Source organism: Polistes canadensis, unplaced genomic scaffold (assembly GCF_001313835.1).
Source record: "Polistes canadensis isolate GaletaPanama2010 unplaced genomic scaffold, ASM131383v1 scaffold_107, whole genome shotgun sequence".
NCBI classification, from domain to species: domain Eukaryota; kingdom Metazoa; phylum Arthropoda; class Insecta; order Hymenoptera; family Vespidae; genus Polistes; species Polistes canadensis.
In genome coordinates, this window is record NW_014569654.1 from 68,982 (window position 1) to 95,478 (window position 26,497).

Consider the following 26,497-nt stretch of genomic DNA (forward strand, 5'->3'; position numbering starts at 1 on the left):
TGTATTTCGTCTCTTCGTCGTTTAACATATATAAAAGAGTTCATAGAATCTGTTATCTCTTTCTCCAAAATCTCTCAAAGAGTATACAAATTTTTTCGAGCTGCAAGTCTATATATGCATAAGTGACGTCAAAACCACGTGTAGTAAAATATAGTTGTTCATTTTACTTCTTTGCTTGTATATCTTGGTTTTGATCTATTTGTTTTCAGAACGTATCCCTGTTGTGTCAAGAATTAAATAAAATGTACGTTGTAAAATATTACGAAGAATTTTGCGATCATAGCAGATATTTACCTTGGATACGACAACTAAAAAAATATATCGCCTTCCTTACGACCAAACACGTATAAGGGTAGTCGACTCCATTGTTAGGTATCGATAAAGAATCATAAAATTCTTGTCTATGTTTATTTAAAAGAAATTTGGTCCTCGCATTCATTTCACAAAATTTATCGCACCGAAAAAATGTCAAGAATAGCGAAAAACGAAATACCTAAAAGTATCAAGGAGTCAGCCTAGATAATACGAAAGACCGAATAGTAGAAGAGCTAAAATTCATAACATGAACCAAGTACCACGAGCCTGATCTTTATTCTAATAGAATAATAGAATACATCTTTAATTATTAGTAATTGAACTCGTGTCTTTCTTATATTATCTTGTTCCGTCCTTACAACGTGAAAGTTTGGAAGATTAAGTTCTTATAATCAGACAGTGTTAAAAAGCCTGTGCGTGTACGGTACGGAAAGTGAAGATTATTTCATAACCGTACGAACATACAATACCAATGAAAACTTTTAATTTATTAGATTCCTTCACAAAGAATAATAAGTATTGCCATATTCAATTCATTTATTAATTTCATTTGAAATTTATAATCTTGTTCTTGTATCCTTTAAATTTAAAAGAATAAAACATAGAATTTAAAAACAAATTATAGACGTATATCGTTATCAAATTATTCCTATAATATATTTAGATTGATTTTCACAAATATAAAGAAGATTTTTACGAAACACATAGAATGATCATGGTCACGGTTTCACGGTTTCATCGACGTCCATTGTAAGCGAACGAGAACGATTTTGCACGACAATATACTCGTCATACCTACCACTCCTATGCACGAACAACAACACAACGAATGCTTCGAGAGAAACCATGTGTCCGTGGCATGCATTGTCAATTACGCGGAAAAATTCTTCTCTCGTTGTACATCAGAGGAGTATCCTACGACCTAGTTCTCATATATTCTTCATATTCACGTGTTTCTTCAATCGGAATACTCGCGTCAAAAACGTGTAAGTAAAGATTCGTTTCCTCGTAAATCTTTTGAAGGATGCCTTGCTATATCGTTTATGTCGGCAATATCTCGAGCTCGTACTTTCGCGTTACCATCCTCCAATTCCAATAAAATACATCTACGTGACATTTTCGAATCGATTTACATTCGTTCTATCATTTTATTTGTTTGTTTAATATTTTAAACGAATACTCTCTTTTATACATAATTTCACAATAGGATTGAATCAAAATCAGTAAAACCAAAGTAAGCGTCAATTATTCGAATTAGCATGAAGGAGTCAGCAAAATGAGAAACGAGTAAGGAAAAATCGTGATTGAAAATTAATCACGCCTCGTTGATAATAGATCTTCAAACTCGTTCTGTTGACGTTAGGATACAATTGTATAATACACAACGAAGTCGAAACCTTTTCTATTATTCTCTCTTTCTTTCTCTCTTTTGACCACCCTCGTAGTATTGTAACTATAGGTACACAAACACGTCCTAAGCGTAGTTTAGTTCCCATCAAGAGCCACTTAATCTCCGATCGTGTAAACTCGGCCCACAATGGAAGGGAAACACGCGTGTCCCAACGTAAGCCATTATATTCCGCGGCGCATGTGATTATGTTCGGCAAACATAGAGTGAAAGAGAAAAAAGAAAGAAGAGAGAGAGAGAGAGAAAATTTATGTTTCAGAGCAGGAGTCACGTGACCGGCTGAGAAGTGAGCATCGCAAAACGCGCGTGTAGTATTTCTAACCGCACGCGGTCACTCTACGGAAACGCACCCTTCCTTCTTCGAATACGAGTAGTTCGAACGAAAACTCGAGCTGCAAAATGATCTCCCGTACGTTTGTTACGCCTCTAAGGAAAACAACCCCACGGACACGAGGCCGTTGTCGCGCGTTCCCACGTACAAGAGTAGATCCAAAGCGCGAAAGCAACCCCTAGAAGAGCACCCCCATGTACGTTTACCACCCCCCTCTTTTCCACGACTACCTTTCTAACTGTGTCCTTGGAAACTTTTAGTTTCGGATTACCGATAGCACAACGGATGATAGACTTTTGTTTGAATTTCCACCGAATTCTCCCCACCTCTCGACCCACCCTTTTGATACTTTCTTTTTCTTTTTTTTTTTCTTTTTTTTTTCTATATATGCACAAATATATCTAACTGCGTGTACATATTTGCATATGAGAAAAAGTTTATCCGATCATTATGCGAATCTTAATCTTCAAGATGAGTATAAAATATATTACGAAATATGCGTGAATTCGAAGGAATATTATTACATCGATCAATCGATATTCTACATTCCATCGGAGGATCGATCGTTCGCAATAACGTTGCAATGATAAATTTTTAAAAGAAATCTTCTTATTTATGTTTTTTTTTTCTTTTTTTGTAATTATATTATAAAAATACCGTCCGTTCGTATTGAGCTTTAATCATGTTCTATTTGTCTAAGAGACAAAGTATTTTATTTTTTTTTTCTTCTCTTTTCTTTTCATAATCTTATCAAACCCTCATCTTTGTCGAATCATTGCTTACAATCGGTTTAATGTTCTAGAGTTTCTTATCGAAATCAGAACGATTTATCGTCATTGAGGAAGATGTTCTACTTTAAGCTTGTTAGATTGTCCGGAAATGATTATCTTTCTTTTTGCGATTGTCCACGTCGTTGTCGAGTTTAAGCGTTTTACCGATTTCGCACGATTTCTCTTAGGTTTCGTTCGTTATCGAAACCAAAGGGAACTGTTTGCTCTCTCTCTCTCTCTCTCTCTCTCTTTCACTTCTCCTTTTTTTCTTCCATGTTTGGTAATAGGATTCACCTATCGATCCTACACGAGCCTTCTCTGGCACATACCTACTTAACTTTTTTATTGACCGTTCGGAAGGGGAGAGACCGATTGACTTAGGATATTCACACGAGTTGGAAAAAAAAAAAAAAGAAAAAAAAGAAAAATAAGCGGCTTTTTACTCGGAGCAGTATGATACTTCCGAGTTATAACTTCCCGTTGTAACACGATATCAAAACCCGACGCGTGTTGCGCCCGAGCTCTTCACGTAAAAAAGTCGGACGGATTCTTCGTTGTTGATTTTATTTGTATTTTCTTTTTTTTTCTTTCTTCTTCTTCTTTTTTCTTTTCATATCGTACCTGCGTAAATTACATACACTTTTCTTTTGTACGTGAAATAAATAACACGATTTTCCTTTTAAATTAGTTTTATCTTTCTTTCGTATTTACCGATGTATCAATTTATTTTCAAAACTTTCTCTACGCTTACGTATAATATATACGAGATAAATATATATTATTCAATGAAAATGTCTATTAAAACAATGACAAATGTATAATAATAAGATTGAAATATGTAAAATCGGTGCAATGATCAAATTTGATAAGAAATATCAATCATGAATATACCATGACGTACATTTGTACGAACTGTTTTTTTTTTTTTATTATTATTTTTGGTATCTACATCTCACTCAATGAATGAAGTAGGTTTTAAGTGTTAGGAAACATTCCTATCTAGAAAACAAAAAAGAAGTAATAGCATTAAGAAAAAAGTATGTTGAAGAGAAGAAAAATAATGGTCAATACGGTGAAAATAACTATGCTCGTTAATAATATCGGGATGTTATTTGAACGGGTAGCGATGGTGGTATTATATGGCGTCAATAATTTTTACGCAACGAGACGCGCTCCCTATAGAAGGTCGATAATAGAGGCTTAACGACGTTACCGTGGCGATTTATCAAAAGCGAGTGACCACCGACACGAACCGAAGTCGTGCCGAGAAAACGAAGAAGAGGAACGAACAGGAGGAGCAGGAAAAGAAAGAAGAAATAGTAGAGGAAAGGTTGAAAGCAGAAAGAGAAAAAGTGGATGGACTCGTGCGGTTCTTCTTCTACATACATATATATATATATATATATATATATATATATATATATATATATATATATGTAAAAAAAAAAGAAAGCAAAAAATAAAAAAAAAAATATAAAGAAAGGAGAAGAAAACGAAGAAAAAAAATAGAAAAAAAGAAGAAGAAAGCCGCAGGGGAGCGTAAAAAGTTTCGAGTTGGAAAGTAATTTCCTCTTGGTTTCACGAGTTTCCCGCGAAGAAAAATATAGTTAGGAAAAAGCTCTCTTTCTCTCTTTTTCTCTCTCTCTCTCTCTCTCTCTCTCTCTTTTTCTCATTTTTTTTCTCTTTTTGTTTCCCTCTTTTTGTCTCTTTTGCAATAATCTTCCAGTCGAATATCTGCGTGCTATCGATGAACCAGAGAAACTTTAGAAGATCGATATCGAATGAAAGATTACCGTCGTATATTTTCGAACTTATACGCTAACTTTTCTAAAGAAAACATATAACGTAAAGAATACTTTGTTATGAGGTTATTGCAAGATTCAAGCGGGAAAAATCGAAGCGAAGAAATTCAAGTTTATCCAGAATGGTAAAACTTGTTCGTTTCTTGTAATAGGATCAATTCATTCAATCATCAATTTTGACTGCTTCGGAAAAACGCGAACGAAAGAATATTTTTCTGTGTGTGTATGTGTGTATATAATATCCGTGTATCTAAGTCCTGTGCGTGCGCGCGCACGAGCCCTCAGTAGAACTTTAAAGTTCAGCCCTTTCAGTAGGGCAAAGCCGATTCGTTCGGCCGCAACAAAGGTAGCAACCTTCATCCTCATTTTCCCGGTAGCTTTTCCTTCTCTCTGAAAGTGAATGCCTCGAGCGCTGTAACCAGCCGCCATTTTCTTTTCACCCCCTACCACCCTCCCTCCCCGTCCTATCCAACCCTCATTCGCCATGAGCCGGCGTTTCCTATGGTTACCATTTGCGGAGGGGATGCTTGACGTTCTCATCGGTCGCTTTCTTGTCGTTCAAGCCAACGTCTCTCCTCATTTTTCCATCTCTACACTTTTTTCTTTCTTTCTTTCTTTCTTTCTTTCTTTCTTTCCTTTTTTTCTCTTTTTTTCCTTTTCTTTCACTCTCTCTTTTTTTCTTCGACGACGATGACTACAACGACGTTTTCTTACTTTCACGAATTTCAATACTCACCCTTTCTCGTTCTTTAAACTTTTTCGTCTCGCATTAATACGTTTATATAATAATCATCATTATTTCTTATTCCTTAAACCCCATTTTTCTTGTTTACATTCACTACAGAAAGAGAGAGAGAGAGAGAGATATTATTCTTTAAATAATAATATTAATTCTCTAATTCCCCGTTTTTCACATTTATTTTCATTATTCTCAACGTCCCTGTCATAATAATATCGTTCTTATAAAACACAAGTGTACCTCGGAGGAATCGAGTTTACACGTTTATGTCACTTTTACTGTCGACGACAACATAGTAGCTAGGTTGTACGTAACGCCTCGGGTTTAGGCTTAAGCACATTAACTATCCCGCCCGAAGCAATAGCGTATTGATTAGAGGGTGGCCAAGCCTCTGAACACTTTTACATGATTAAACACTCTTACATGATTAAACCGCCCCAACAGCAACGAAGAGACCAACCTGGTCTCTGTCTGAGTGTGTGTGTGTGTGTGTGTGTTTGTGGCACTTAACTTATTAAAATATATACCAACGCCGCTATCGTAGCGTTTTTTATTAAGGAAACCTTATCAGTCCTGCGTTGAGAAACGTTCGTTGCTTATTTTTCATCAACAATGCTTCGTTCAGTCCTTTTAGATCATCTTCTTCAGTTTTTTTTTTAATCTCCTATTCAAACTTTCACATTATTACCTACTATTATTATTATTTAGAAAGTATACAAAAACAAAAAAAATAATTTCATACTTTTCTTTTTCAATCGTTTATATACCTATATATTTTTCTAAATTTTTCTCAAAAAAAAAAAAAAAAACGATTGAAGAGCGCACGATAAATGCACATTACATTTAAATTATTTAAATATTAATCGATAAAATCGAGAGTTCATTGATTCTCATAATGCAGTTATGCGAGTAAGCTTGTACCTCGGTTGAACTTACTTTCATAATTAAGGAGTCCTTTGACCTTGGTCTACTCACCGAAATCGAGGGAAACTAAGAGAGAAAGAGAGAGAGATAGAGAGAGAGAGAGAGAGAGAGAGAGAGAGAGGAAGGTGTAGAGATGACTGTCGTATAAAATGAAATTAGAAGAGGAAATTATTGGAGTTCTAAACGGTTGGTAAACTGTGACGGAGAAAGAGAAAGAGGAATGAGACAAAGGATAAAATTTGTAACACTAGCATCATGAGCACGTTTCGTAAGTACGTATTTACATGCATATGCCTCGATGTTCCCGTGATTCTACGTAGTACTCGTAAAGTACGCCACATGTGTTTACACGTGTATCGTTCATAAAGAAAGAGAAATAGAAAGAGAGAAAGAGAGAGAAAGAGAGAAGAAGAAGAAGAAGAAGGCGCAAGGGATTGCACGAAAGCTGTGCATTATGCACAAGGAGTAATCTGTTGCATGCGAGAGACTCCTACAATTGTAGTGCATTTATGTGTGGGCCCAACAAGACAAGACGCGATGCTCGTGAAAATGAATAGACAATAGGAAGTAAAACGTAAAGTTATGGGTGCTACGCGTTCTTCTATTTTCTTTTTCCAACGTTCCTTTTTTATTTGTTTCCCTTAAAAGGGAAAGAAAAAAGATCGATAAAAATAAATCTGTGAATATATTTAGACTTGAAAGAATAAAGCGAGAGGTGACATGAATTTTATACAATTATTCTATTTAATGTTGCAATTAGCGACACGGCAAAAAGGGACGTAACAAAACGTGCCGAGTTATTGTTTTGTATAAACAAACAAAAAAAAAAGAAATAATCTGATAAGCATATCCTGGAGCTTATGTAAAAAAGATATTATGCAATACTAGTAATAGCTTTCTTTTTCTTTTTTTTATAATTGATAAAATACACGCAAGAGTAGATTCTAAATGCGGTTGTGATATTAACTAACATAGGAATGAATTTTATCGATCGCAAAAATCGGGAGTCGTCTTATCGAAAACTTGCCAGTAGCCACCGTTCGTGTTAAACGCGGTAAAAAAATGTCAACTTGACCCGATAATGTAAGAGCGTTCGCGATAGCGGCGTCATCGTAGCTGGGACTTCTTTATCTCGAGTAGTATTTATTAATCTACATCGAACGCGTATTACGGTATGTTACGATTTTCGAATAATGACTGACGACGTATATTTTCTAACTGATCTGTGTTTCCTCTCGATTTTCAAGGATATCTTTAGATCGGTTACGTTATATCGTGTACACACACACACACAGACAGATTTATATATAAATACAATCTTAATCAAAAAAAGCGATAACAGAATAAGTACTCTTTAACCATTATTTTCTCTTATTGTAACATCCTTGATTTAACAATTTCTAATCGCAGTTAGATAAATCTTCGAAGGTCGGTAAAGAGTAGAAGAACATTGGTATTGAAACATATTTGTGGAATTTCAATAAGAGAAATTCATTATAATGAAGAAATGATTAATTAGATAGAAAAAAAAGGGAAGAATATTGTAATATTGATGTTTATCGTACATCCCCTACCTTCCAAGTTCTTATTCCTGGCTAGAAGAGCCAAAAGGACGTCAGGATTGGGCGGAGTGTCAGCTAGGTCTCCGGTATCTTGATGAGCCTGCGGCAAAGAAGATGGACCAAGAGGTGGCATGGTAGTACCCGGTGGTGGACGTGGCATCATAACTGAGGCCGAAGCCAAGGGTGGCAAGGCCAGTCCTCCGGGCGGATGATGGAGAGGATTGTGAGCTGGTAGTCCACTCGTTGGTAGCGTTGGTAGCGTCGGAACCGGTTCCACCGCTGCCGACATCGACAAATCGATGCCACCCAATAGCACCGGACGACAGCCACCAGAAGCAGCGCCCGTGTTCACTGCCGGGAGGATCTCGCCACCCCCCGGCAGTGGTGCGTATGGCAAGTACAGCTCCAGTCTAAGTATATCTTTGATCGAGTTATCAAATTTCAATTCTTTCCCCTTTTAGAAACTCGATAAACGTTTTGTGTTTTCTTATATCTCGAGAGAAATTTTTTTAATCTACTTTAAAAGTTTCTTTTTGTTTTTTTTCCCCCCTAACGAAAAATTAAACAATCTTCTATTTGATCTTTAAAATCACTCACTCGAACACAGTTTGATGAAAATATATCTAGTAAGAATCTTTTTTTTTTTTACCTAGTTAAATAATTTTCAACCGTGAGAGCTTTAGCTTGCGTCCGAGTTTGACACGTGACTGAATTTACGCACTGGCACTTCTCACTATTCATCACTGATTCAACTATGTAGTAATTCTTTTATTATTAACGCAAAAGAATATTATTAGGTTGATTTATTTATTTATAGAGTCTTGTGATTAAATCGGTGTCAACTTTTTTTTTTCTTTTTTTTTCTACTTTATATCATCCGCGTTCCGTCGGCAAGATTTCGTAGATCACTTAGCGACGGTAACCGTGTGTAATTGTTATCCGTCTTTGGTGATCGAAATGATCGTCAAGAGGCACTCGATCATACTATCGCTCAATAATTTTCGTCGAGTAGTAGTTTATCCGATTACGATTTGTATGTATACACATACCTATGTTCCTGTTGCTCGTTGTTGTCATAAAAGAAACTAATTGATCTATACGATTCTTCAATAAATTTTGAAGGTAACGCGAGGTGTACTCTTCTTTGCTAGTATCTTTTAAAGGTCGATACAATTAAATATCGTTATCAATGAACGAAACAATTTAGTTACGCGTTAGTATTTACACGTGCTTGAATGTTTATCGTGTTTTAAATTACAAATTGTCACCTTTCGGGAAATGCTTTAACGTATCGACGCGTTTCTTCAAAATGACAAAAATCTGTCCGTATTTCGAATTCCATATAAAACCTGATCTTGCAACAGTTTCTCTTCTTCTTAAATCTTCTTTTTTATTTCCTTACCGATCCGTTTCTTTTTTGTCCGCGTTGTACTTTTGTTAGTTTTGCGAAACGATCCTTTCCAAGATTCATCGTAACGTGACGAAAAGTTTCCTTTTCCGATCAGTGCACGAAGAGAATAAAATAAAACTCAGAATGAAATAGTAAAAAATCCAATGAGATCGAAATGCATAAGATGATAAAAAAGAGCATCGAGGTTAGTCTTCGTAGATTTAAATCCAACGGCACACTCGACGTTTCTCCGTTTTACTTCTCGTAGACTTGGATCGTGGCAACAATCCGACTCCTTATCTGTACTACTGTCTCGGTTTATCTCGACTTAACCTTGGACATGCCGTTTTCAGATCGAGATGATCTCTTTTTTTGATGTCGTTTCTTTTTTTTGTCCTTTACGATCAATCGCAAGCGAGGGAAAATTTTTCTTACCGCTTAATTCGACGACAATGTTGTTTTTCCTTTTTTTAATCTGTTTAACAATAAATTTCCATTTAATTTTGTTTCCTCCGTAAATATATATTATTCTCAAAAGAGATAATATTCCGAAAGAATTTATAGAATAAAAATGATGAGAAATCGATGAAATACAGTAGAAGGAAAGATCGGCTAGGTTGAGAAGGGTCCAACAATTCGATCGAAAGGATCTATCTTTCGTTCGTGGTTTACGAAACGATGCCTCCCCTTCGATCTTGGCGTCGAACGAGCGACGGCTCGGTTTTTACACGCGCGTCGATGTAAATGTGGCCCGGGCCCGATGCAAACGGTGCATGCCAGGTCGAGAAAAAAGCTCGAGAATCGGTCGGTAAAGCGATAGCTTTACGGGATATATCTAGTCGGCGTTCCCTTTGGAGAATCTTCTTTTGGCTTTAGGTCCGACGGTTAAACTCGAACGTGATCGAACTCGTTGACTCGACGTAAGAAACGAGAAGGAGAATTCCGCTGGTTCCTGGACCACCTCTCTTTATCTTACTCTTTCTCAATCTTTTTCTCTTTTTCTCTTTCTCTCTCATGGAGAAAGAGGCAAACCCGTTCGTGATGAGTTATCCATCGAAGACACTGGTTGATTCCATTGACTAGTCACCGTGCACGGTTTCTCGCGTACGATCGCTAAAATCATTCTCTTATACATCCTGCACAACTAAGAAGAAGAAGAAGAAGAAGAAGAAGAACTAAGAAGAAGAATAATAATAATAAAAAGAAGAGGAAGAAGATTCGATTCTTTCGTTCCACCTTGTTGGGTAGTCCAACTGGGAATTGAGATTACGCAGAGGACGATTGGAATTCTCGCGATGCGTCTCGTTTACGCCGATCGCAAATCACTCGTACAATTCACCGAGAGGACGGACGTCTTCATGAACGGACGACGTATCCACGATCCTCGGAGACATCCTGATAACATCCTTCTTCTCTGTTTATCTTGGAAATCTTGGAAAGCGAAAATCCAATTTGATTATGTATTATGTTTTTTCTTCTGATCACTTGACTTTTTGTTAAACGTCGATATCGAAGAAGATTTAGGATTAATTAGATTGAATTTAATTTAATCGTAAATAGGGAGGATTTTAATTAAGAACGAAAAGGTTAACCCGCGGACACGACACTATCAGACTATCCAGGATTCGCGATGTTCCTTGGCTACGAAGTCGACGCTGCCGAGAAAGCAAGAGGGAATCCAGAGGGATGCGTGAACAGAGAAGGTAATGTGGAGAGCCTATCCAAAGGTGTAGGTGTCTGTTTGTGTGTATGTGTGTGTGTGTGTGTGCGTGCGTGTGTGGGTGTATTGGAGAGGGGAGGTTTCCACCCTACTACCATACCAGTTATACCAACGCGACCGCCTCGAATCGTATCGCGCCAAGGCAAAAGAGAGATACGTATAGTATACTAGTACGTTTGGTGGGGGAGGTTCCTGTTACGCCTGCGCTTCAAAACCCTCGCCCTCCCATCCCCTTCTCTTTCTCCTCTCATCTTCTTCGTACTCGTCCATCTCCTTCTCTAGCGTGCTTACGAAAGATGAGAGCGTAGGAATATACCGTCCGAGAATAAGATTTTTCGATGATTTGCGGCCCGAGGAGATCGCTCGATGAATTTCTACTTTAACACCGTTAAACTTTAATAGTTCTAATCAAATTTACTATACTACTGTAATGTCTAATCTTTTTTTTCCCTGATTTTTTTTTTAATTATTATATTTCCTTTATAAGTTATCGACATATATCGTTCATATGTAGAATCAATTTTGATTGACTATCATCGTATCAATATTGAGAAAAATCAAAATACTTGAAAATATCGTTAAATATTTTCCATTATATTCGTTGGAATTGTATAATGATTTGAAACGAAACGCTCAAAGGAGAACGAAACAAGACCGATGATGTGATAGTAGTACGATAGAAACAGAGTCTATGGGATTTTAGGGATGCGGAAGATTGTGTAAAGGAATAAAAGAGGATACTATTGCACTAATTAAGACCGATAGTCAATAATGGCGGGCATGGATCGTTTTGGGAAGAGCACATCCCTCGACCACCAGTTCAGTACGGGGGTTGTTTAAGTCTTCTTTTCGCCTTCCTTTTCGACAAGGGTTGACTCTGTTCAGGGTTCGAAAGAAGGAGACATATTTTTATTGTACCTAGGTGAATCACTGCTACAGGCTTTTCTCTCTCTCTCTCTCTCTATCTCTCTCTCTCTCTCTCTCTCTCTCTCTCTCTCTCTCTCTCTCTCTTTCTCTTTTTCTTTTTCTTTTCCTTTCTCTCTGTTCTTTTTCTCCATTATTCGCTCACGTATATACATACATACATACATAGATACATGTAGCTATAGCTATGTGTATGTCTCTACGTTAATGCTTCCACATATATACATATATATATACATATATATATATGAATACTCCAAGCCGTATATACTAACACACATATATGTTCGCACGTTGAGTCGATCCATTGGATGCACTCAACGAAATTAAACCTACGTTCCTCGACATCCAACCATCGCCGTCATAGCCCAGCCTGATCGAGATATCGACAGATTCGGGTTTTAACGCCACGTTCTCGAGAAAGAGAGAAAAATTCGAAAAATTCAAAATTCTATTTGAACCTATCGTTGCACGAAAAAAAATGAAAAAAGAGAGAACTCTACGTAATAGTCCGTCAAATGTGCTCTCGACAAATCGACGAACTTTTTTTATCCTTCTTTTTACGCGTTACGCGAAAGAAAAAAAGAAGAAAAGAGAGAAAATCAGGAAAAGTACACTTCGTAAAACAAATCTCGGAAATGAAGGTGTCCATCGCTTAACGAGTTGTTGAATATTTGTGGGTTTCATCTGAATTTTACAATGTTCAAACGTGTTTTCTCTTCTCTAATCGGATACGTTCGCCATCCTGGATGGTGTGGGTGTACGTATTTATCCATACGTAGACGTTTATACTGCGCATGCGTCTCTTTTACTTGATATAGATATATATATATATATATATATATATATATATCTATACACATATTATACATATATATCATATATATACCTTGAATTTCGTTTTGAACGACTCGCGATGTAATCCCGAAGGAAAATCGTATATATTCGACTAAGGTAATAGCTAGTACGTCGTATTTCCTAATCTCTAAAGTTACGTTATTACGTTATCTTCCATGAATGTTATCAACGGAACGATAGAAAAAGAAAAATAAGAAGCATCTATATACCTTTATCAACTTTTCAACTTTTCAACTTCTTATAAACTTTCTCGTCGCGAATTATGAGAAAAAGTTGTATACGTTGGTTCCATTTGTTCGTTCATATGTATGGGTTTTTATAATTTTCCATTTTTCTCTATTTCCTTTCCCAGTTAGAAGAAAATGGTACACGATCGGGGCCTGACTACACTTGCCTGTGTGTTGGAAAAATGTGGAGCACACTGACTCCGAACCGTAGGAAGGGAAACGAGAGGATATCGAACCAACGATTCTAGAGGCGGAGTCGCCCCACCAAGTTACCATGGAAACGTGACACTCTCTTTCGAGCTTTTCGAGCTTTTCGAGCTTACCACCGGGAAGGTCTCGCCCGCTTTGCACTGTCTGCGCTCGACGGAACACCCGCGGCCCTCGCGAACGCCGCCAACTTTATTTTCCTTTAAAAGGCAATCCTTTCTTCTTCTTCTTCTTCTTTTTCTTTTTCTTCTTCTTTTTTCTATTATTATTATTATTATTATCTCTATCCCCTTTTCCCCATCTTCTTTCTCCGTTACTTTTTTTGCACAACCCCTCCCTCCCCCCTCGCCACCCGCCGGCCCACCTCCGCCGAATTTCTTTCTCTTTTCTTTTTCAAATTATTTCGATTTTCTGTCCCTCTTTCGACTTTCAATATGAATATATATATATCTTCCCTTTCAGCATGATTGCATGATTTCGAGCGAACACTTTCACTGCTTAACTATTCTCTTTTCACTCGAACGTACAATTAAAAATGTACGAAACATTTACGCGACTTCATCGATAGTGTATAGTGTAGCTCTTCTATTTAAATGAAAAATATTTAGTTTTTGTTTTTTTTTTTATAATTTCATTCGAAAAAATTGAATAAAATTGAGGAATATAGAGAGTTGAAAGGTATGAAATTCGGGTGGAAAAAGTTAAACGCGTTAAGTCTGTTTATTATGTATGTCAACGTCTGATTTCATAGAAAATATATTTTCGCAACGATGCGCTTCTTGCTCTGTCCTTTTCAATTCACTTCGTCAGCCGTCGTGGACTTCTCTATACGCTATCTTTCTTTGTCTCTTTCTTTCTACGAGAGGGATAGCACGATAGTCGTTCTCTTTTTCTTTCTCATTCTCATTCTCATATATATATATATATATATATATATATATATATGCGTATATATATACCACCCTGTATTTTCTTGAACCTCCGTAGCTTCCCTCCGAGTACCATAGTGTTTTCAATGTTAGCTCAAGACACGTGTATGTATAACACGTGTTGCGCGTGTATAGGTGAGTTAAACGCGTGCGAGAAGGAGAAACGATGACATATGCAGAGCTCGGCTATCTCTATATTTTACTCGAAGCTATTCGCGAGAATTTACGATGTTCAAAAGCCTCTCCTCTCGTTCATCCAACCTCGCCCCGACGTTTTCCTCTATCTCCATCTTTTTTTTCTTTCTCTCTCTCTCTCTCTCTCTCTCTCTCTCTATTTCTCTCTTTCTCTTTTTCTTATTTTCTATACATGTATGTTTTTCTTCTTTTTCTTCTTCTTCTATTGTTCTTCCTGTTCTTTATTTTTCTCTTTTTCATCCTCAGCCTTATCTTCTTCGTCTTGTACTCCTAGACTTTCTCTGAATTTTCTGCGAATTTCTCCATCTCCATCCTTTTTCTAACTACTTTTTCTTCATTTATGCTCGCACGTCTTTCTTTTTTCTTCTTCTCCTTTTTTTATTTGTTCTTTTTCCCTCTTTTGTTTCTTTCTTATCGTGGTTTTATTCTCAGTACTTCTTCTCTTCTTTCTTTTCTATCTTCTTCTTTTCTTTTCTTTTCTTTTCTTATTTCTTTCTTAACATTAAGTTTGATTCTTACTTATTACGTCTGGTTACTGAACTATGCAAAACTAAATAACTTGTGTTCCAACTGAAAAAGTTAATTGGATCTGAATATATACACTTTTATAGAATTGGATCTTCTATAAGAAATATAAATATTAATATTAACAAAAAAACTTGTTATTAGTTGTATTAATAATTAAAAATGAGGGACAATATTATTTTAATGAATTTTATCCTACAATATTCTTAATACGAAAATTATTTTCACTAATTGAAACTAAAAACACATATATAATAATATCATCGTATAACATATATCATTCGAATTACGTTATTGCTCGTGTCATTTGTGATTTTTGCGAATTCAAAGCCGAATTGTTGTCGGACAAAAGGTTGAAATCCGAACGCATGGTGGAGTCTCTTTGACGATAAAATTGAGATATACGATAAAGGTTCAGTTGAAACTGCAAACGGAATATAATATTACTTTATCTCAATAAAGGCGCTGATTATGATGTCTTTCTCTCTCTCTCTCTCTCTCTCTTTCTCTTTCTCTCAAACGAAGTCCATTTCCGAGAGCAAATAAGAACTTTAAAGGAAGAAAATCGATCGAGCGTCTCTTTGACGTTGCTAACAATGACTAATGAAAAATCTGTATTAAACTTACGAACTTTATTTATTATTTATTTAATTCTTTACGAGATGAATAAAGTTCTTTTTTCAATTATCCCCCTTTAAGTAAGTATTCCTTTACTCCGAATCTCCCAATCTCGTAATTTATGCTCTAAGTAATATTATTTTAAAATTCTTCATGAAAAATAAATGAAGAATGTAAAAGACTCGATTTATATAGAAGATTTCTTTCAAAAATATACTAAATGTTTATTAATTAATATTAATAATTAAATCACTTTATTAAAAAGAAGATTATGTACAGGAACAACATAAAAAATAAAAATCTACCTCTCAACCGGCGCCGTGGCTTAGTTGGTTAAAGCGCCTGTCTAGTAAACAGGAGATCGAGGGTTCGAATCCCTCCGGGGCCTTGTGTTCATTCGATCTACGTGTAACGTAGAATGAATATTTTTTTTCTTTTTTTTATCTTTTACGTAGAAAACACGAGTTTGTTTGTAACAACAGATATAAAAGATAAAATTGCATTTTATAATAATTCCATTTAGTAGTTGTGCATCGAGCTTACACTTGGATATAAATTACGATTACGATAAATAATTAATTGATTATTTTTCTAACAAGTATACATATATATATATAAACTTTAGCTATAAAACGAATGAAATCTGAGAACAACGGAGATATCATGGTTGCGGCTCGTCTGTAAAAGAACATTCTATAACTTAAGTAACACGAACAAACCAATTAGATGGTTAAGCGAGCAAGCCCCCATGAAATTCAATTGTCTTCGCCCCATGCGTCTCAGGGCTAACCACCCTTATATTTTCATCCCTCTCTAGGAAGACCGTGCACAGAGCTCCAACGGTCTTACAGACTTGCTATTAAGGTGTCAGTTGAATTAGATCTCTAGCCAGTTTGGGGTGACTTAACTGATAGCGAGATATGGTGGTGTGTTTTTCTTTTGGAAATTTGTATGATAGGGGAGACCAAAATTTCTCGTAAGTATATAGGTATTAAAAAAAGTATTATAAACAGTTACAAAATATTTTTAATGATATTCTATTATAATTCGATAGATATAGAGAAATAGTAAATTTTTATTGAGCAAGCAGACGGAGATCAATCGATGTAAGAATATAATATGATTGTTTACAAATGCTCGAACTTCCGTAAATATTTTATACTTTCGACCAATTGCGATAGGGTCAAATCGAAAATCCCATAGGAGAAGCGCGTAAACCCCTAAGGGAGGAATTATTTTTTGCTGGTTCAACGAGTATACTGGTTTTTCGATCCCAGGTGACCAGAATATGAAACGATGTTCATATTATCTTTCCTCCTTGTTAACAGAGTGTGTTTTAACAAATTTTATTCAGATCATTGTCTTTTCAGGTAGATATTTAACTCAAAGTCAGACAAATGAACGATTAGATGGCAGACAATTTTCAAACAGCTCCCTTTATGTTTCTCTTTCATTGTCGATAAAAGTACGTGAATCGGTATCATGAATAACGTGATTGCCAAGCTCCGATGAGCTACGTGGGCGATCCCTAAGCCTGGTGAATCGACAGGATGGTTTCAGGGATCAGAAGCGATCATTGCTAACGGTAATGGTGGATTATCAATGGCCCATCTGTCATTTGACTTATGCGATGATCTTGCTAGAGGGAAACTTTGCTTGGCAAATGAGTAAGTACTTGCACATAGAGCGAGATCATTCCATTTAATGAAACATATAAGAGCTTTCTTGCTATCAGCATCGAATTAATTGATTTTAACGTGATATACAATAATAAAATCTCATAGTAACTATCTTTCTCTCTATTTAATGCTTATTTAATAAATTTCTTATAACAATTTTTTAAACGTCTACATTTTTACTATGAAGAAATGCTTTTTTTCTTCAATTCATCTTAAATTCGAATAATAAGAGATAATAAGAATAAATACACGTATACTATATAGTTGAAGCACAAGCACACACACACACACACACAGACCGTATAGAAGAATACGATGGATATACATTTACTTGGCCATCAGCCAATTGGCGCGATCGTTCCGAGCACTGCGGGCATTCCATGGATTCGGTGAATATTTAGTACGGCTTACGGATTTAACGCTTCCTGTCAAAGTATGCGGTTCGCACTTGCTCCGTTTATCTTCTGCGGTTGGTGATCTTCCGGATTAACCAATCATCCCTATATCTCTATATGGTGAAACTTCATATCAATGCCTTACATCGATTTCGCTTAAAATATTTCTGACTGAATTTTCTTCTATTATCTTCTATATTTTCTTAGTTTTCTTTAAATATTTATTATACAAACGTTGATTTATTTCAGCATAATTAATAAATTTAATAAATAATCCAATATGTTTAAATGTGTCTATGCATGTGTTTATTTTAATTTATTCTTTAAATACTAAACTGAAGCAAGAGCTAATTATAATAAATCTTTTATGTATTTATGCATCTACATTATTGATTCGGAGTATCGAGATTGTTAAAAAATCAATAATAAAAATAATTTAATAAAGTTGTTTAAGTATATATATAGAGGAATGTAAAAATATATTTATATTATTAGACACACATGAAAAAAAAATTTCAGGGGGCACCCGGGTTTGAACCGGGGACCTCTCGATCTGCAGTCGAATGCTCTACCACTGAGCTATACCCCCGTTGATATGTGACTGTACAAAGTAAGTTTTATTCATCATTACTAAAATTTGATTTTCATTATATATGTTATAGGCAAATTAGGAAATTCGGCATTGTAGAAAATGTATTCATATTTTTTACATTTCCTAAGCATTCTGTAAAATTACAAATGAGAAACCAAAGTAAGAAAAACATCTCCGATTCGTTTCGAATGATTTTCAATAGAATGCAGATATGAAACATTTCGTTCTAAACTTGCTTATCTTCCGCTATGATAAGGAACAAAAGATACAGATTTTCCATGGTAATCTCTACGAATATCGGACTAAATGTAATAATCTACTACGATAAGTAACAGAGTGAGTCCTATATAATAACACACCGGCATAGAGTAAGTTTCAATTTAAAGAAGTGCGCATAGTATAACGGCGCGCACAGTCTCAAAAATCCGCGCACAAAAACTTGCGTACCAGTCAAGGTATTAAATTTGTAAAAAAAAAATTAGTTTTTTACTGTGCTCCATGATCGCTTTTGTGTGTGTACCTGTTACCCGATAATATATTCTTCTTAACATTGCCTAAATAGTATTTGATATTCTGTAGAATATCTAAGTATTATGTACGATGCCTAGGAAAAGTCCGTAACAATTCTTCTGTTTCATACATTGCTTAAAAACGCCAGGCATTTCCAACTTTGCCATAACATATATAATAATAGAATTGTTTTTAGACAACATACGTTCTTTTAGGAATATAATTTATGTGACATTTATATCATTTAAATTTCTGTAACTTGGTTTTGTAAATAAAGAATCTATGAATAAGATTAAAACTTTGATTTCAATATTATTATTTTTATTATTATTATTACCATTATTTGTATTATTATTATTTCTAAAATATTTTTTTTCTTTAATATATGTTATTAATTTTTATTAATTTATATTTCGTGCGATCATAATTATATTTTTACTTCATTAATTATAATGAGAGAATAAAAATAAAAGTATAGCACAAAAAAATAAACGTAATATTTTAGTTATTTGAATTTATTATTTTGTATACATTTGATAATATATGTATATGTTTGTAGTGTAACTAATTGTAGATGGCGCATCAATCGACTTTCAATATTCGGGATAGTACACAGTAGCGTACTTATGAAAATTAAAAAAGAAAAATCCTGTCCTTTTTTTAATAAATGTTATTTTATATTATTTATTATTTTACATTTTGGTTTATAAAAACAGTCAAGAAAAACACATTTTAATCAATATATTTCTTGGTTTAATCTCGCTATTTGTATTGTATAATTTATAAAAAAATTACTATATATATATGTATATATATATATATATATATATATGTATGTTCTCTTTTACGTAAATATTATTAATATTGTTTATTTTAACAATATATTTTTTTTGTCGTTTTTATTTTCTTTTATAAAAAATTGATCATTCTCTTTTGAAGTTGAATTAACAATAATAAAAGGATTATAAGACTAAAAAATTATTATTTAATCATATTATTATATATCATATCTAACAAATCGTAAGATGTTCATTTTGTATTTATTTATTTATTTGGTCCTTAGCTCACATACTAACTCCAGTGTGTATTCCAACATCTTCTGTGCAATATACATAAAATATAAGTTTCAGTTATATATTTCCATTATGTTATGAAAAACCACTATTCAATAAATATTATTTATATAATGTTATTTTCTTTAACGTTTATATTTATTTGTCTTTCTGAACTATTTGTATTCGTAACAATTGTAAAAAATGTTCATCTTATCCTACCCTAGATAAGTTATAATAATTTCAATAAGTATAATTAAAAGTACGCAAATTCAGGGCAAATTTATGATGCTCTAAACATTTTAAGTAACATTTAAGTAGCTTAATGCATAACGTAATACAGTATGTAAGATAATATAACATTATTTTTTTTCAGTTTAATTTCAAATGACATATTATATCTACTACTACTACTACTACTACTATTATTAATAATAATAATAATAATAATAATATTTAAAAACAAATTAATAATAATAATCAAACAAATACTCTTAGTGAACACGTTTCATTAATACCCGTCACCAACTCAGACATATCTTTGTAACTAAGTTTGTGCATTTTAATAAGTTTACGAGCATTATTCTGATATAAGTTCATTTTTTATCACCTTATTTTCCCTGTAGTCTTTCATCAATGATGTAAGTGTTATTTCTTCGTTCTGTAAACACTTTCTTATTTCGTGACCTATTGCTGCACCTAGTGGTGGTGGGACGGCATTACCAACTTGTCGGTGTTTATCTAATACATTGCCATAAAATCGGAAAGAATCAGGAAATCCTTGAGATCTTGCACATTCCCTTACACTGACAACTCGAGTTTGTTCTGGATGTAAAACGCGACCCTAAACATTTATTTATTAACAATAGTGTTACTATATGAATAAAAAAAACTTCCTAACTTAATATATTATTAGTATTTACCTGTTTTCCCATGGGTTCTGGATTCGTAATGGTCGTACCGAAAAATCCTTCCCATTCTAATCGTCCGTATAACCCTGCCCAATGATTATGACGATTTGCTGTATGTGGTAAACACCATGGTATTAAAGTGTTGTATTGCCTATCTATTGGATCACATGTTTTCCCAGAACAACAACTGCATACACCACGATATGCACCGGTTGAACTTTTCCCTGCCTTTTTATCATGATGAGTATATTCTCTGTAAGAAAATCAAATAAATAAATGTGTTAAAACATTATAGAAAATAATGTAGTAATTTTATATTATATAAGAGTTATATACATACAATTTTTTAGAGTATGTTCCATCGCTTAGACGAACTACTATATTAGGTAAATCGCGCCAATCGGAACCACTTGCAGTAGGGATATGTGCTATTCTAGCTTCTACGAGTGGTGCCATGTCTTTACATATATGATCTCTTAATATTGAGTCTCGAATGTTTCTCATCTGAAAATTGTGTCATTAGAAATATAATAACGAATTAAAAAACTGTTCTATTATATTATAAAAATTCCTAAGTTAACTTACTTTTCTTTGGAAATACGAATTAGGTTCATCCCCATAAGACATTTCCGCTTGATTCCACCCATTCCTGATAATAGGAAGATCAGACATAGCATCGCGAACACTAATTGTTCTGTAGGGTGCCGATTCTGTCCAATCACAATTGGAGGAATACTACAAAAAAGCAATAACGATTTAAAAATTTTATATACAATTTTTGTGATATATATTGTATGTTTTATAAAAGATTAAGCTTACTTTTTTATTATCAACAAGGACACTCAAACGACATGCACGTTTGCTGAATACATGTGTTGGTTCTGGATATTTTGGAAGCATTTCTCCTGGAGCAGCCGCCAAAATGATTAATCTATGAAATAAATATAGAATGTAGAAACATTTTAATGTTTTCATATAAAATCAATAAAGTAAAAATAGATATTTTATTAACCTTCTTCTTGTTTGTGGAATTCCATAATTTCCAGCTTGAAGGATACCAAATGTACATTGATAGCCCATCCGAACCAAACATCTTAAAGTAAGCTTTAGCACCATACATCTTTTAAATGAAACGAAATTTCTGACATTTTCCATTATGAAAAATTTTGGTCTGTAGTAATCGCACCAAGACAAGCATGATACTACTAAAGAATTTTTAAATAATGAGTATTGACGTGAATTAAAACGATTCATGCCGCTGAAACCCTGACAAGGTGGTCCACCACATAAAAGTTCCACTTCACCCTTTTGAGGTAGTCGTTGTCCATTATCATCGCAAATATCACCCTGAAATTATATAAATATGTATATATTTTTATTTATTATATTATTTTAATATTATTCCCACTATAATATTTTTTGATATTGTTTCAAGCGTACTAACAGTCATAACTTTTTGAAGCAATATATTACAGTCTTCCGAAAATACGATTGCATTAGGATTATTAAGTTTATATGCACATGCAGCAGCATCTTCTTTTTCCACAGCCCAATTATTTTCAGCTATACCAGCTTGATGTAAACCTTCCGACAAACCTAAATCATAGGTAATAGAAAATGAATGTACAATAACTCTAATTTTGTTACATGTAAAATGATTTTAATTGATCTTTACCACCACAGCCAGCGAAGAGATCTAAGGTCCTTAATGGTTTTTCTACTTTATTGTAGTCAATTAGTTTTTCAATAAACTTCTTTGTTTCACTATTCTCTGATTTTGTACCCTTTCCTTTGCCCTTTCCTTTACTGGATTTACCAATATTACAAGCCTGAGGTGATGGTTCATCAAATGTTTTTTCTGAAGCATTGTAAGCTTGTGTAAAATAAAAACGATATGGACCTCCCATAGACCATTCTTCTAATGGTTGATCTAAATTTTCTGAGTAAGCCAAATAGCATTTTCCAGTTACTTCAGAAAATTTCACGTTACATACTGAAATGAATTAAACTAAATATAAATACACATACATCAAATATTTTCTATGTCCAAAGTGATTTATAAATTTACCTTCGTCACTCCAATATAACATGTTTAAATCTACTTGATGCATTAAATTAAGGCCTTTGTGTGTATTCTCCGGTCTATACAATTTATTTACTTTTATCCAGATGTCTGAAGAAGCAACTAGTTTATTAGTGGTAGTAACGTATATTGTATTTATATATCCAATGTGGAAAGGTTCAGGTGTATCGTAATTCGAACCCTTTACGTATTCTGATGATTTTCGGTAATATTCTGGATACATATCTTCATCCACCTTTCCTTTCTTTTGTTTTGATATGGTATGACTCGTTGCTGTATATTTAAATCTTATAGCACCTGGTGATAAAAATACTGCACTTCCAACTCTAAATTCTTCACCTTTATATTTCACAACACCATAGATCACTTCTCTGTAATTTTTTTCTTCTATCAATTCAAAAACCTTAAAAGATATAAAATGGTTATTAATTGAATATAAAATATATTTTTATTTTCTATTTTATAATAATGTTTGTCGTACCTTTGGTGTATAATAATATTGCAAGTCGGTAAAACGTACACAAGCAGGACAAAATCGATGACTAATTTCTTTTCGCTGACAGATACTATCCAGAGCAGGATCTTCAAATCGGGCAGTTTCAGAAGTATACTTTTTTTGATAAAAAAATGTCTTTCCATCTTCATCTTTAATTTCATATTCCAATGCTTCATCCAAATTACCTAAATTAAATTTGACATTAATTTATGATAATACTTTGAATTGTTTCAATAATGAAAAATAAAATAATTACCTAATTGAGACCAATCTTTTGGTTTCTTTCTATATATAACAGTAGCTTTACATTTAATGGAAAAGAACGGTACATTATCACATTCATCTAATGCAAATAATTCTAAAGGATCAGATGTTTCACCAAGAACTGTGTCGCTACCTCTACGAAACCAGTTTGCATGACATAATTTAGCACCACTTTTATCTTCCCACATATATATAACTCTTGCAATTTGTAATGGAACAGCTGGATCACTTGATTCTATGAGTACACAATCATTGGCTCGAATCTCTTCATCTATTAATTTAACTGCTTCATAAAATGTTCTTCGACCATCCTCAACAACAGGTGGTCCTATCCATTCTATTTTTTTATAGACATGTTTGAATGCTTTAAGAATCATCTTTTGAGTAATCTTTGTATTTTCTATAAAAGTATCAGTTAACTCATCATCTTCAAGATCGGAGTCATCTGCTTCCTGTTAATCAATATATTTGAATAGTATTTTAACAAATGTTTAATAGTATTCTAATCATATTATTTTTTAGGTAATCATTTAAATGTAATTACTTGAATTGCCATATTTGGACATCTTCTCTTAAAACATGCTTGTTTACTTTTTCCAGTACCACCAAACTTAACCATATCTTTACATGCAATACAAGTTCCACAATCAGATTGTTGGCAAGCTTCGCATACTCCACATCTATGTCTTCTAGGACCCTGCATATAATATTTATATAGAAAAATACTTTTTCATTTATATAGAAAAATACTTTCATTTAAAAAAAGTTCTCTTCTATCATATACATACAGTCATATTTTTATCTTCATTCTTCGCCAGTTGATCGGTAAAGAATGTCTCAAACGTATTATTAACTAATTTAGTTGTTGTTGCTTTAGTCCAACAAGGCTTTTTTTGTTTTTGATGCTTTTGTTGGACTTTGCGCATTGCAGCTTTTTTACCAACAGTTATACCAGCCAAAGATACTAAAGCTCTCATACATGCATTTGTAATTAACAATGGATCTTCTGGTCTGGCAGAAGCATCAAAAGAAATAACTTGATCACAGATAAACTGTGCATGTCGAAGTAAAGCATCTTCCGTGAATTTAGATAAACCTTTTGGTGGAACTATGGTCTGATATAACAAAAATATTAAGTTAGTTTATATTCTAATTGTTATAGTAACATTAAAATATCTAAATCACAAAAAACACCTGAAGTTTGTTCAGTAAATCCTCGTAAGTTGGATTGATTTCATCTAATAAAAATTCTATAATAATTTTGCTCATATAGATCTTTTGTCTTATACTATCCATAAATGGAGCATATTCTTCTGAAGGTTCCATTAAAATGTATTCTGCGAATGACGTGCTAAACCCTATGAGAGCTAATTCTCCTCCATCGAATCCAGACACCCACCATTCATTTATTGGTCCCATATCTTTAGCAGGAACTCCTCCTTTGGGACATGCATTTTCCTCATAAATAGCTTTCATATATCCAGAGAAATATAATACTACATTTTTTTCAATTAAACCGGTATCAAAAGGACACAGGTGACCATTTTTGTCATACACACTGAGAAATTATAATATAAATATGTTACTTTAATATATATTTTATTTATTGCTTGATAGAATAAGGTATAATATTTTCTTACTATTACTCACCTAAAATGTGTTAATTTGTTTTGTGGCCTTTCATCGCTTTCATGTATCGTGGCTTCTTCTCCTGTAAATAAGGACAATCTTGAATCAGTCAAAGCGACAAATTCTTCCACAGCTCCATTAGGATGACCTTGATATAACTTTATTTCATCCACAATTAATTTTTGACGACAATATTCACACTTCTGTGGAGTATCCACAACTTTTTTAATTACTGGTTTTTCTTCACTTATATTATGGTTACTATCTTTGTGCTTAATTTTTTTACAAGCATTTTCAGATTCATCATCCACAGTTTCATTGGTTTCTATAATGTTTGTCTTAAAAATAGGTTCCGGCATAGTTTCATTTATACTTTCGATGGGTTTAAAAGAATTTTCTTCGGTCTTTATTATGGATTCTTCTGAACTAGTTTGCTTGGTAAAATTTTTCCAAAATGCTTTAAATTTTTCTGTTTTAATATTTTTTTTGATCCTACTTGGACTGAGCATAATTTTATCGCTAACATATTTTCCACTGCGTAGCTTTTTTCTATCGTTACCTACATCGCACAATGCATTGTTTATGGAGAGCGGTACATAACCATTTTCAATATTATTTTCATTGTTCTTCTCAATATGTGAACTCGTTTCGTTAATATTATTCTCTTTATAAATGCTCCTTTTTAATGAAAATCTATGTCCATCAAGATTCTCTACCTCCGGATGATTTTCCTTTTCGCTATTATCTCCGTTAGTAACCACAGCAGATAACATTTTGAATTAAAATCAGGATCAACTGTTTGTTTGTTATAATTTCGTTATTTTTCACGTAAAAACTTTATAATTAATTATAATTGCCTGATACTGCGACGACGATAGTGATAGCATTTTCTCACGCTTTTCCATAAAATGAAACATAACCTTCGTAACAAAGTAGCACCAATACTGCCGCCAAAAATCTTAAGTGTTGATTTACAATTCACTAGATGTGCCTCGCTTTATGGTGAATTGACCAACCATAACTTTTTTATTATTTTCCTTTTATCACTATACCTAATAAGTCTGGTATATTGTGAAATCCGTTGAATTGTAAACTAGGGAAAGTAGAGACGATCTAATTAAAAAAAATCACTATTTTTTTACCGATATTTTCATCGCATGAGAATCAAGCTGAAATCAAACGCCATTTTGAAATTATCGAAAACCTATGCAAAATAACAAACAATCTAGTTTTTTACTTTATTTTGTTTATAATAAATTTCAAATAAAGAAAATTATAATTTTATATTTATATATATCTATATAGATGTATAGATGTGTGTAATTATACGTATAAAGTTACAGTCACATAAGAAAATGCATGTTTATGATAATAATTTAATATTATAAGCACGAATTAACAATTTATGCAAAACAATAATTTGTTTTTTCAATTATCGTAAT

The 26,497-nt window shown here is 33.6% G+C and overlaps 2 protein-coding genes and 2 non-coding genes across 7 annotated transcripts in view; 1 reads left to right on the forward strand and 3 right to left on the reverse strand.

Moving 5' to 3' along the window:
• The window catches only part of LOC106787596 (LIM/homeobox protein Lhx3), a 38,474-nt gene extending 27,447 nt beyond the window's left edge, over positions 1 to 11,027 (reverse strand). Inside the window, exon 1 of one of the 4 annotated variants that reach the window (XM_014750110.1) lies at positions 7,864 to 11,027. In XM_014750110.1, coding sequence (XP_014605596.1) covers positions 7,864 to 8,140 — 277 coding nt within the window. In that variant the 5' untranslated portion in view covers positions 8,141 to 11,027. The remainder of the gene's footprint in view (positions 1 to 7,863) is intronic. The other 3 variants (XM_014750111.1, XM_014750112.1, XM_014750113.1) reach the window with 3 other exon arrangements.
• Positions 11,028 to 15,758: 4,731 nt separating this feature from the next.
• On the forward strand, positions 15,759 to 15,832 carry Trnat-agu. The gene has a single exon. It is a non-coding gene; the product is annotated as a tRNA-Thr (tRNA).
• Positions 15,833 to 18,035: 2,203 nt separating this feature from the next.
• On the reverse strand, positions 18,036 to 18,107 carry Trnac-gca. Its single transcript has one exon. It is a non-coding gene; the product is annotated as a tRNA-Cys (tRNA).
• Positions 18,108 to 20,127: 2,020 nt separating this feature from the next.
• Positions 20,128 to 26,144, reverse strand: LOC106787609 (DNA (cytosine-5)-methyltransferase PliMCI-like). Its single transcript, XM_014750133.1, has 15 exons — positions 25,077 to 26,144; positions 24,621 to 24,984; positions 24,215 to 24,541; positions 23,971 to 24,123; positions 23,419 to 23,878; positions 23,148 to 23,347; positions 22,652 to 23,069; positions 22,259 to 22,576; positions 22,028 to 22,179; positions 21,596 to 21,930; positions 21,403 to 21,514; positions 21,169 to 21,318; positions 20,924 to 21,087; positions 20,596 to 20,836; positions 20,128 to 20,516 (listed from the first exon to the last, which is right to left on the reverse strand). The coding sequence occupies exons 1-15, from the start codon at positions 25,826 to 25,828 to the stop codon at positions 20,253 to 20,255; spliced, it is 4,410 nt and encodes a 1,469-aa protein (XP_014605619.1). The 5' UTR covers positions 25,829 to 26,144; the 3' UTR covers positions 20,128 to 20,252.
• Positions 26,145 to 26,497: the final 353 nt, after the last annotated feature.

Excerpts from the sequence above, each read along its gene's own strand:
- LOC106787609 (XM_014750133.1), bottom strand. The coding sequence starts at position 25,828 with ATGTTATCTGCTGTGGTTACTAACGGAGATAATAGCGAAAAGGAAAAT. Across the intron at positions 24,985-25,076 it reads AACAAATTAACACATTTTAG|TGTGTATGACAAAAATGGTC; the intron begins GTGAGTAATAGT and ends ATAATTTCTCAG. Across the intron at positions 21,515-21,595 it reads ATTCCACAAACAAGAAGAAG|ATTAATCATTTTGGCGGCTG; the intron begins GTTAATAAAATA and ends TTTATTTCATAG.